The sequence below is a fragment of the Sciurus carolinensis genome, chromosome 16 (assembly GCF_902686445.1).
Source record: "Sciurus carolinensis chromosome 16, mSciCar1.2, whole genome shotgun sequence".
NCBI lineage: Eukaryota > Metazoa > Chordata > Mammalia > Rodentia > Sciuridae > Sciurus > Sciurus carolinensis.
This window is the reverse complement of record NC_062228.1, coordinates 51,208,680-51,220,097: the sequence shown is the minus strand read 5'-3', so window position 1 is coordinate 51,220,097 and position 11,418 is coordinate 51,208,680. Positions and strand designations below refer to the sequence as shown.

At 49.0% G+C, this 11,418-nt stretch overlaps 2 protein-coding genes across 3 annotated transcripts; one reads left to right on the top strand and one right to left on the bottom strand.

Annotated features, from left to right (window-relative positions):
- Positions 1 to 648: 648 nt before the first annotated feature.
- On the bottom strand, positions 649 to 2,698 carry Erich4 (glutamate rich 4). The gene is made up of 2 exons (XM_047529889.1): positions 1,818 to 2,698; positions 649 to 1,269 (listed from the first exon to the last, which is right to left on the bottom strand). Exons 1-2 carry the CDS (start codon positions 1,989 to 1,991, stop codon positions 1,039 to 1,041), a joined length of 405 nt encoding a protein of 134 aa, XP_047385845.1. The 5' UTR covers positions 1,992 to 2,698; the 3' UTR covers positions 649 to 1,038.
- Positions 2,699 to 4,559: 1,861 nt separating this feature from the next.
- Dmac2 (distal membrane arm assembly component 2) lies at positions 4,560 to 10,952 on the top strand. Of its 2 annotated transcripts, XM_047528566.1 has the most exons (6): positions 4,560 to 4,595; positions 6,389 to 6,585; positions 7,699 to 7,779; positions 9,208 to 9,344; positions 9,459 to 9,621; positions 9,835 to 10,952. In XM_047528566.1, the coding sequence occupies exons 1-6, from the start codon at positions 4,578 to 4,580 to the stop codon at positions 9,959 to 9,961; spliced, it is 723 nt and encodes a 240-aa protein (XP_047384522.1). In that variant the 5' UTR covers positions 4,560 to 4,577; the 3' UTR covers positions 9,962 to 10,952. The 2 variants fall into 2 exon arrangements, with proteins under 2 accessions (XP_047384522.1, XP_047384523.1); XM_047528567.1 differs by lacking the exons at positions 7,699 to 7,779; positions 9,835 to 10,952 and having other exon boundaries at positions 9,459 to 9,625.
- Positions 10,953 to 11,418: the final 466 nt, after the last annotated feature.

The following is an 11,418-nucleotide window of genomic DNA, read 5'->3' as shown; positions in this document are numbered from 1 at the left end:
ATACCCATTAGGATGACTATTATTTAAACACACACACACACACACACACACACACACACAGATATAGTAAATGTTGGCAACTGAAATCAGGGACTAGAACCAACATTTGTAAATCCATGTTCATAGCAGCCTTGTGGAGGTAACCCAAGTGTCCAAGCACAGACAGACTAGATGAACAAGAGGTACATACATACAGTGGAACAGCATTCAGCATTAAAAAGGTAGGGCATTTTAACAAATGCTACAACATGGACGGACCTTAAGGACATCATGCTCAGTGAAATAAGCCAGACACAAAAAGACAAATATGGCGTGATTCCACTTGTGTGAGGTACCTGGAATAGTCAAGTTCGTAGAGAAGGGATGGGAAAATGAAGAGTTACTGTTAATGCTTAGAGTTTTGCAAGATGAAGAGCGTTCTGGTGACAGTTATACAGCAATGTGAATGTAACCACCAAACCACACACTTTAAAATGGTTAAACCAATCAATTTTATGTTACATATGTTTTACCACGATAAAAAATGAACAGGAAAAATTAATTTTAATAGTATTTTATCCTAATACACTCGAAATATTATCATTTCAACATATAATCAATACTTTAAATTGTTGAGATGTTTTACCTCCTTTTTACTACACTGGCCTTTTTTATCTGATGCATATTTTACACCCAGGGCACATCTCAACTTGAATTCACCATGTGTCAAGTGCTCAACAGCCATGCTTGGCTGGTGGCTACTTCACTGGATGGCACTGACCCTCACCCTAATCTGCAAGCATCTCCACCATATTTGCAAAGACACACATCTCCCCGGCCACATCTGAGGCTCTTCTGTGGTGTCTCTGTATACCTTCCATATCACCTGCAGTCAAACCCACCTATAGTCACAGACCAATGCCTAGATCTCATCTCAAACATCATCAGAGAAAGAACCAGCTCGGGAGTGCCCGCTGACCTCAAACTGGATTTGACCTGCAAATCTCCCCTCTCCTTTGCATACATCTCTATTTCATTTGTGCATCAAACTAAAGCATTTCAGATAGTCATCTCAAAGTCAGGGAGACGTGGGACTGGGCAGGCGGTCCCCAGGTGTCCTTCCTCCTGCTTCCCCTGGGGCTCTTCCTCCTTCTCCTCCTCCTCACTGGTGCTCTCCTCCTCCTCCTCCTCTTCCAGGATGGCCACCAGTTCCTCCCGCAGTGCCCCCATCTCCAGCCCCAGGCTGCACAGCTGACTCAGCAGCTGGATATCCACACGGCGCAGGTTTCCCTGCAGGCAGGAAGTGGGGTCAGGGGCAGGCCATATCAGGGGGTAAGGGGTCCCACCAGGACCAGGGTGGGAGCAGGTCCCTGCCCACAGCACCTGGGCAGGTCCTCAAGTGCCCCTCGGTGCCATCCTGCCTGTCCTTCTGTCTCTGGATCTCAGTTTCTGTCTCTCCATTTCTGTCTCTCTTTTTTGCTTCCCCTTGTCTGCCCACCCCTTTGTCTCTCCACATCCCATCTCTCCCTGTCTGTGTCTATTTCTGTTGCCCCATGTCTACACCCCTATCTGTGGCTATTGTCATCTCTCTCCCTACCCCTCACATTCAGATTCAGGCTGCGTCTCTGTCCCAGCTCTCAATCTCTGCTTTCCACCTGCCTGTCTCTGTCTCCATCCCCCTCATGCTGTCTCTGCTTCTCCCCCACCCTCTGCCTCCAGTTCCCTATTCTTGTCTCTCAGCCCGTCTTCTAGTCTCTGGCCCTTTCTGTTTCACTTACTCACTCACTCACTCATTCTCTCTCTCCATCTCTTATCCCTCCAGACCCCTCCTCACTCACCAGCTCCTCCCAGATCCACAGCAGACTCTCCTTGGCACCTCCAGGTTCTTCCCCTGGGGACAGAAGAGTCTGGCCAGGGCTCCCCTCTGGTGGGGGTCTCCTTAGGGCCTTGGGGGGTGGCCCCAGCCCTGGGGGCTCCAGTCCCGCCTGCTTCAGCTGCACCCACAGCTCCATAGTGTAAGCAGTGGCTGCTAGGAGCAGGAAGTAGCAAGGTTCAGGGTGACCCAGTCTCCTGGGGAGCAGTGGGGTGAGGGGAGGAAAGGGCAGGAGGGGGAGCTGACAGAGGCATCCCAAAGTCCATTCTTCAGGGAGAATCAGCTGGCTGTGGGTTTTTTTTTTGTTGTTGTTGTTGTTTTTCTCCTCCTGAATTCCTACCTCAGCTCTCACATGGTCCAGCCACAGCCTCTCTGGGAGGTCAAACTCCACCTCCCTGCCTCTTCTCAGACTGGATCACACACAGGTACTTGGTGTTTGTGGATGCTGTCTGTCCTTCCTCTCCTGCATCCTCCACCTCTCACCTCCTTCTCAGCCTTAACCGTAACCCTAACTTATTCCACCTGACCTCTAGTGTGACCACAGATTGGTGGTCTTTCCTGTCCCCTGGTTCTTGCCATCCCAGCGTTTCCCTACCAGGGAAACTGAGGGGCCTCAGTGTCCAGGATGCTGTCTATAACAGAGTGGTCAATGCTGCCTGCATCAGGGTGGCCTTGCCATGGAAAAAACTAGGAAGTTCTGCAGGCCGTCCTCTGCTTCTCTTTCAAGCCCAAGGTTTTATAAAATTCCACCAATAAGTCAATGGCTCCCAAGCCCCAGACTCAGTCCTGACCTCCCTCCTGAGCTCAGTAGCTCCATCTTGAATGTCAGACATCTCAAGGTCCATGTGTTCAGAACAGAACTCTCACTTGTGAAGTACCAGACACAATTGATTTCCTGTTGACACTGTAAAAAATTATCACAATCTTGGTGGCTCAAAACAACAGTCATTCTCTTACTGTTCTGGAGGTCAGAAGTCTAAAGTGACTGGTGCACAGGGCTGGATCCGTCTGGAGGTTTTGCGGGAGAATTCATTGCCACATTGTTTCCAGCTTCCAGAAGCCATCCACCTTCCCTGGTTCAGGGCCCCTTTTTCCTTTACTACAACCTTTGCCTCCACCATCCTGTCTCCTACTGACTTCAATCCTCCAACCTCCCCAGCGGAATCTGGTGATTACATTGGTCCCACTGATTATTCATGAAAATCTCCCCCCTTGAGATTGTACTTCACAACAGTAAAGTCCCTTTTACCATGTAAAGAATGATTGTCAAAGGTTCCAGGGATCACAAAACATAAATATCTTGGAGGTGGGAGCATTATTCAGCTTATCATCCCCATCTTCCCCAACCTGCTGCTTCTTCAGTTTCCTCATCTCCATCCTGATCTTCTTAGTTTCTCAGACCGTTGGCATGATCTTCAAACAGATCCAGAATCTGAGCCTTTCTCACTATTCACACTGCCCCATCACTGGTCATCACTTGCCTGGACTATTGAAGTAGCCTCTTTGCTGGTTCCTCAATCTCCAAGATCCATTCTGTACCTTACAGAAATGATGTTTACAAAATGTAAATAAGATTTTGTCACTCTCCTCACTGGGAACAGAATAAAATCCTACTGGGCCTGCACAGTCAACCTTCCATCCACATCTCTAACCCAGTCTCTACCTTTCTCTGCAAGCTGGTTCCCACCTAAGGGCCTTTACACTAGCTGTTATCTCTATCTGGAACACTTTTCCCCTAGATCTTCGAATCATTCACTTTCTTTTTTTTTGGTACTAGGTATTTTACCACTGAGCTATATATCCCCAATTAGTTTTATTTTGAGAAAGGCTTTTGCTAAATTGCTGAGACTGGCCTCAAATTTACAATTCTCCTACCTGTCACCTGAGTTGGTGAGATTACAGACATGCCCCACCATTCCTGGCTCACTTCCATCATTAATGTCACCTCTTCAGAAAGGCCTTTTTGCTAATGGCTCTATGTCCCAGTCACCCCCTATTATATTTATTATCCTTATTATATTTATGAAAACACCCCTGGTTTTATCTACTTCTTATCAAACACTATCTGACTTTATCTTGCTTATTCATTTGCTTCTTATCTATCTTCTCCCTTCCTGGAATGCTGATTCCCTGAGAGAGGAGCCGGGTTGGTCCTGCTCACCAAGGTAACTTCGATCCCAGAACAGTGCTTGCCACCCCACAGTAGTGCTAAGTATCTGTGGAACAAATGAATGAAAACTTCTACACACAAGACTTTACACTGAATCTTTAAGAGCCCTAGGCTTGAACTCCAAACTAGGTTGTACACTTTACTACAATATCAGTCTTGAGATCTGACCTCAGTCTCTTACCCTATGTCTAACCTCACCACCCACTCCCTCCCTCCACCTTTCGCTTGCTTGACTCCGGTTTGGGGTAAAAAAAAAAAAAAAAAAAGACATGGTTTGTTTAGTCAAATTACGTGGTTTTTAAAAAAGAGAAAGAAACTCAGGGGAACTGCGATTGCAGTCTGAGAAAATGAACGTACAGCTTTCCTAGGGGAGGACTTGTAGAGTTCCGTTTTTAAGGCCTGTGGAGAAGGTATTCCAAGCAATCCTTAAACCTGAGTAGAATAAAAATCAGGACTGGAAAAGGGATGGGTGTGGCCACGAGAAGGCGTTTGCAATTGAAAAAGGGGGCGGGAGAAGAAAAGACCAGCCCTTTCCGACTACGTAAGCCAGGCAAGATGGCGGCGCCCAGGTCGGTAAGTGACCCCACCTCCTAGAGCTCCCGAAATTGAAGTCCGGTCTACAGCCTCCACCCTCGGGTCCTTTGTCACCCTCGGCTCCCGGAGGGAGTAAAGAGCGGTGAGGGAGCAGGGCATCTGCCGCTCGGTCTCACACTGGGAGCGTACACCCGTGACTACCGGGGCAGGAAGCATCCGAGGAGCCGCAATTGGCAGCGGAGCTTTAAGGAGCGAGTGGGAGGGGATTTGGCAGAAGGCAACCAATGAGAATGAAAGAATGTTCTGAAAGTCGGTGTGCCTAGCCAATCAGACAGAGGGATACGACTGAGCGTGCGGGGAACCAATGAGCATGCGAGGGTGGGTTCTGGGCGGGGAAGAGCTCTGGAACTGTTTTGCTTGAGAGTCTGCGATTGGGTTCGAGGGTGGAGAACAGAATAAATTTGAAGGAAATTCATGACAGATTTAGTAATTTTGATGGAAAACCAAAGATATGATGGAATAATGGGTTCAGAGTTAGGAATCAAGATGTGAGTTTGGGAGTTCCAAAGAAAATAATCTGAGGGAAATTAAGAGATTTGCGATAGTCGTTAAGAGAACTTGAAGAATTGGGTAAAAACCAAGGAATGTAGTTAGGGAAAATTAATTGTAAGTTTAAGAGTTTTTAGGGGAGCTGAGCGCGGGGGAGCACGCCAGTAGCCCCAGCGGCTGGGAGGCTAAGGCAAAAGGATCGCGAACTCAAAGCCAGCCACAGCAATTTAGCGAGGCCCTGTCTCTAAATTTAAAATATATATTAAAAAGTACTGGGGATGTGGCTCAGTAAGCGCCCATGGGTTCAAGCCCCCGCACTAAAAATAAATAATAAACAAATAAATAAATGGAAATAAGGATTTGGGCAAAAGGGGGAGTGAGTGAATTTGGTTAAAGCAGAAGATTTAGCCCAGTGCAGGTGGCACACACCTGTGATCCAGCGACTGGGGAGGTTTAGGCAGGAGGATCAGAGGTTGGAGATCAACCTGGGCAATTTAGAAACATCTTGTCTCAAAATATAAAATTTAAAAAGGGCCAGGGATGTAGCTCAATAGTAGTGCACCTCTGGGTTCAATCCCTAGTACCACAGAGGAGACTTTGGAAGAGAAATTGAAGAATTGGGAGGCTTCTCTTGTGGCCATGCACCTCCATTTTTCAAACTTTCTCTTAAAGGCATATGCATTTTTGGGTGGTCTTGGGTTTAATGAGTGTCCTTAATTAAACAGGCAAATTTAGAAAGGGAGCCTGGGAGTGTAATTCATTAGTAGAATGCTTACTTAGCCCTCCCCAGGCCCTGGTTTCAATTCCCAGTGCTGTCAAAATACAATAAAAAATAATTTAGATTATATTTGAGTGGAAAGAAAAGGGTCAATCAGGAAGATTCCAGAGAGAAATGGGTAAAATTAAGGTGCAAATTTGTCAGAAATTAAAGGAGTCAGACAATTGAGGTTTTTAGAGAAAAATAGGACATGGTAGAAGAATTCGGAAAAAAACAGAATATTTGTCTAAATCAAGGAGAGAATTTAGGAAGAACTTGGGGAGAACATGGGGAAATTTTTGGAATCCCAAAGACAGTTTTATTTTTTTCTCTGGGTGCTAAGGATTGAATCCAGAGCCTTGTGCAAATGAAGCAGGTGCTCTACCACTGAGCTCCACCCGCGGCTCAGAATTGGGAAGTTCTGAAAGGAGAATTTTGAGGAAGCAAGAGGTTGAGGTTCATGAAACAAGACAGCAGGAGAAGTCCAGCTCCAGACCCAGCCCCTCTTTCCTCTTCCCCTCCCCAGTTCCTGTGCCGGTTGGCCCTAGCATACAATGGGAGTTCTAGGGGCATCCATGGTCTGAGTGGGGCAGTGCCCCCGGAGGGCAATCAGAGGAAGAGAAGGACACTACTCCAGTTCCTAAGTGACCATTTCTATGACGTGGAGGCTCTGAGACTGTACTTGCTCCAGATAAAGATGTCGAAGGTACACCAGGAAAATCGGTGAGAACCTGCAACCTACAAGACCCTGCCTGCTGCTCAGGCCTCACCAACCAGAGCCCCAATCCTGCCCTACTACCCCCAGCCAGCCCCTGGGCTTCCCTGCCACTCTTGCATCTTTGTCTCCCACCCACACCCTCCTCAAGGCACCTGCTGCCACAGCTCCACTTGGGGATCTAGCTAACATGGTAAACCAAACCCTTCACTTCTCCCTAAAAGAACCTGCTCACACCTAAGCCTTCCCCATCACAGGAACTGGTGCCACTGGCGTTCAGACTGATTTTTAAGGAGTCCTCCTGACTCTTCTCTTGGCTTCTCCACCCTCCATATCCAGTGCATCAGTATTAGAAGATCCCAGTTCTGGTCACCTCCACTGTTCATGGCTTGGCCTGGGCCCCTTCATTTTAAGGTCAGGTCACTCCGATCTCTCCTAACCTTTAACATGTTCTCCATTACAAAGCAACCAAAGGACTCATGAGAAAGTAAATACAAACCATCATCCCCTGCCTAAAACTCCAAGTGGTTCCTGACTAACTGGAGTAAAAGCCCATCTCCAAGGCCCTAAGAAGGGCTGCCATGAGCTTTGAGACCCCTACCACGGACTCCTCTCACCCTCACCCACAAGGCCTCCTTGTTGGCTGTGGACCCAGCCATAATAATTCAAGCCTCTCAGCTCCTTAGGCCTGGCAGGCTCAGGCCCTGACCTTCTCATTCCTTCTCACCATTCAAGTCTGCCCACTCTCACTGGCTCCAAGAAGTGTCTTTTTAACACCCAAACTAAACCAGTCTCCACCAGGCCGGCTCCTGACCAAGCCATTCCCAGTCAGTGTCCCCCATGACTTCTTTTCATTATGGAGCTGGTACTCTGCCATTTATGGTTATTTCCTGGATTGTTATCTATTGCCCCTTTTCAGCTCAAAAAGGAAGGTCAGGGATGGTTATCTGCCATGGTTACCACTGTGACCCCGGGGCCCAGCACTTAATGGTCATTCAATAAAGATTCACAGCCAGGTGTGTTTGCCTGGTGCTCTGGACTCTGCCCCTCTCAGCAGCACTGGCACATGGTGAGGGGTGTGGTGCTCCCAGGCCTCACCTTTACTACCATTTTCTTGGCAGATCACTCGCCCACATCCGGGAGAAATATGGTCCGTACATCGCAGGAGCCTTCTTTGTCCTGAAGCAGGGAGGTGCAGTCAAGTATGACAGCAAAGGTTTCCACTGTGGGGTGGGGAGGGGCAGCAGGGTCTCTGAGACCAGCCTCTGCAGTCACATGGGCTTTCCTGTGCACCCCTGTCTCTACCACCTAGTGGCCGTGTGGTGTGGGACCTGTTCCCGAGCTTCTGTGGTGTCACCTATAAAATGAGATGGTGATATAGTAGCTAATTTGCAAGGTTTACAGTAAGGACTAGCATTCAGTAGTCTAAACATCTGTAATGAGGCCTTGCATAGCATATGTTCTCAATAAAGTTGGTTAGTCACTCCTGTAGTCTCAGTAGCTACTCAGGAGGCTGAGGCAGCAGGATTGCGTGAACCCAGAAGTTCAAGGCCAACCTGGGCAGCATAACTAGACTCATCTCAAAAGAAAATAGTTTTTCTTTTTCTCGCTCCCTCTTTCCACCTCTTTTTCCTTCCCTTTTTCCTCCTCCTTGACATTTTTCCTTTTTTTTTTTTTTCTTTTTGGAAAAACAATTCCCATTCCCAGAGGATTCATCTAATCCTCATGTTTGTTCCAATTAAAACTTGCACCTGACCAGGTGCAATGGTGCATGCCTGAAGTCCCAGCAACTCAGGAGACCATGACAGGAGGATGGCAGGTTTGAGGCCAGCCTGGGTAACTTAGCAAGACCTTGTCTCAAAATAAAAAAATAAAAAGAGCTGAGGATCTAGCTCAGTGGTCAAGCACCCCTGAGTTCGATCCTTGGTACCACAAAAAAATTTAAAAAATAAAATAAACAACTTAGACTTGGTTTGAGCACACTTCCTTGAGCAACCTCCTTAGGACAGTATCCTGGTTTGGAAATGCCCCGTGACTGTTGCCTGTCTACGAGGACTGCTGCGTCTAACTCTGTGCTCCTATGTTGTCTATAATCCCTTGGCCCCTCAGCCTCCAGGTGTGTGAGACTAGACAAGCATTCCATCTCTGTTGGGATTATCCTAGGATCCAACAAGGCTGATGTACAGGAAGTGTGTTGGTGCAGTCACTTTAGCAGAGAGGCTGGGGAGGGTTCTGGGGAATTGAAGACCCATTAGCACTCCCTCCTGTCTGTCCCCACCCCCTTTGGTACTGGGTGTTGAACCAAGGGGTGCTTTACCATTGAGCTACGTTTCCAGCCCTTTTTATTTTTTATTGTTTTCTTTTTTTTTTTTTTTTTTTTTTTTTTTTTTTTGCGGTGCTGGGGATTGAACCCAGGGCCTTGTGCTTGCAAGGCAAACACTCTACCAACTGAGCTATATCCCCAGCCCTATTTTTTATTGTTTTGAGACAGGGTATTGCTGAGTTGCTGAGGACCTCACTCACTTGCTGAGGCTGGCCCTGAACTTGTAATCCTTCTACCTCTGCCTCCCCAGCTGCTGGAATTACAGGCATGCGCCTCCATGCCTTTCTTCCCTCCCTCTCTTTTGCAGGTTTCAGGACCATGAATGGATCAGGCCAAATAAGCGTGGCCATTTCTCTCGCGAGTTCTTAAAGCTACAGACTGTGCCTGTGCAGGCTGTGGATGCCAGTGGCTGTGCCATCAACTACGATGGCCTGGACAACCTCTGTGAGGGGGCTTGGTGCGGGCAGAGGGGATAGGGGAAGGAGGGCCTCTGCATCTCCCTTTCTGGTGGTAGGTTCCAGAAAGCCCCTGGTTCCATCCTGTCTTCTCCTGCTACAGTGCCCCTGAAGGAGCTCCAGTCCCTGTCACTGCAGCACTGCCCCCACGTGGACGACTGGTGTCTCAGCCGCCTCTACCCGCTGGCTGGCTCGTTGCAGGAGCTCTCACTATCAGGGTGCCCCCAGATCTCCGAACGGGGCCTCGCCTGCCTCCACCACCTCCAGTGAGACCTCAGCTCAGACTGAGCCCTGACCCAGTGCATCTCCCACCCAGCCCGCATGCTGGAGAGAAAGTGGGGGGGGGGGCACTGTTAGGCTGTCCCCGTATCCCCAGTGTTGGGGGGTAGGAATGGATGAGCAGCACGGGTCTGGGAGAATTAAATGATGGTTTTCACACACATGCTTTCCTCACGCAGTGCCCTTCTTTCCCCTTTCAGGAACCTTCGCAGGCTGGATATCTCAAACCTCCCAGCTGTGTCCTACCCAGGCCTCACTCGGATCTTGGTGGAGGAAATGCTGCCCAACTGTGAGGTCCTGGGGATGGATGAGGCCCAGGGCCTGTAGCTGGGACCCGAAGAGCAGCTTCAGGACAGCCAGCCCCAACCCTGCCTAGCCTCAGCCTGCTCTGGAGGCAGTGGACGCAGCCAGCAGGCTGTGTGGAATGTCCGACTTCAGAGGGGTTCGTGCAGCGGGGAGGGGGCCTGGCAGGTCTGAGGGAAGGAGGACGTGAGGTCGGGTGTTTATTCTGGGCTGCCCTTGGCCGGCAGTCACTGTTCCTGTCATCCTGTCGGGCATTCCTTTCCACCCAGGGCTCCTTCCCCTGCCCCTAGGACCTGGTGAGGTAAAGGCTCCCAGCCAGTAGGGCAGGAAGCTGTACTCACCCCACACATGGCTCACCCTTGTCAAGAGGCCTCTCCCAAGCTGTCCACATTTGAATGTGTAGCCATCTCTTGCAGGGACCCTGACTGACATGGAGTGCTGCTAGCACTTGGCAGCAGTGGCTCTTCCTAGTGCAAGACTAGTCAGCTCGATGCAGGATGTCCAGCATCCTTGGCTCACACTCATTAAAGGCTAGTGCCACCCAGAGTCCCACAATGTTGCCAGTAATTGATTTATTGACTTTGAGCTCCATATTCAACTTTTTTGCCTGCTCTGTGAAAATGGATCTGGGCCTTTACAATTTTTTCCTTTGCCAACTGGCAGGACAGGCTTTGCCGGCAGGGGGTGCTGGAGAGACACTCCAGGAGGGAAGGCCTGTGCTCTGCTGCACCTGCAGCTTAACTGCTCCAGGTTTGGGTCCTGCATGGCAGGTGGCTTCCCCAGCACTCAGCCCCTGACAGCCAGGTGGTCAGCAACCTCCTCTGGTGCCTGGCCCTCTCCTCCACCAGCAGTTTCATAGGAGCCTCCATTGAGGCTTCTCTGAATAACTCCCCAGCACTCCAGATGGATTTCTAGTCAATTCTGAGGCAGTTTACCAATGAATTCCTTGTGATCTCAATTCACTGCTGAAGTCAATAATTCTCTTTTTTTTTTTTTTTTTTTTTTTTTGGTGGTGCTGGGGATTGAACCCAGGACCTTATGCATGTGAGGCAAGCACTCTACCAACTGAGCTATATCCCCAGCCCCAATAATTCTTTTTTTTTTTTTTTTTTGTGGTGCTGGGGATTTGAACCCAGGGCCTTGTGCTTATAAGGCAAGCACTCTACCAACTGAGCTATATCCCCAGCCCCCCCAATAATTCTTTATATTAAACTTTGCCTGTTGGAATTACTATGTGGTTTTCCTCCCTGAGTGGATTCAGATGGATGCAGAGTCTCTCACAGTGTCCCAGGACACACACTCCTAAATTGGAGTTTGGGATTGGTCTGGTTGTGCCTTTGGGCTTAAGCAGAACCCTAAGCTCCTTGCTGATGGGAAACAGGATGCCCAGGCACACAGTGGCATTAGAGCCCAGGTGTCACCTGTGGTTGATCCTGCACAGTGAGCTGCCAGCTGAAACACATGCCTGGGGGCCCCGTGGC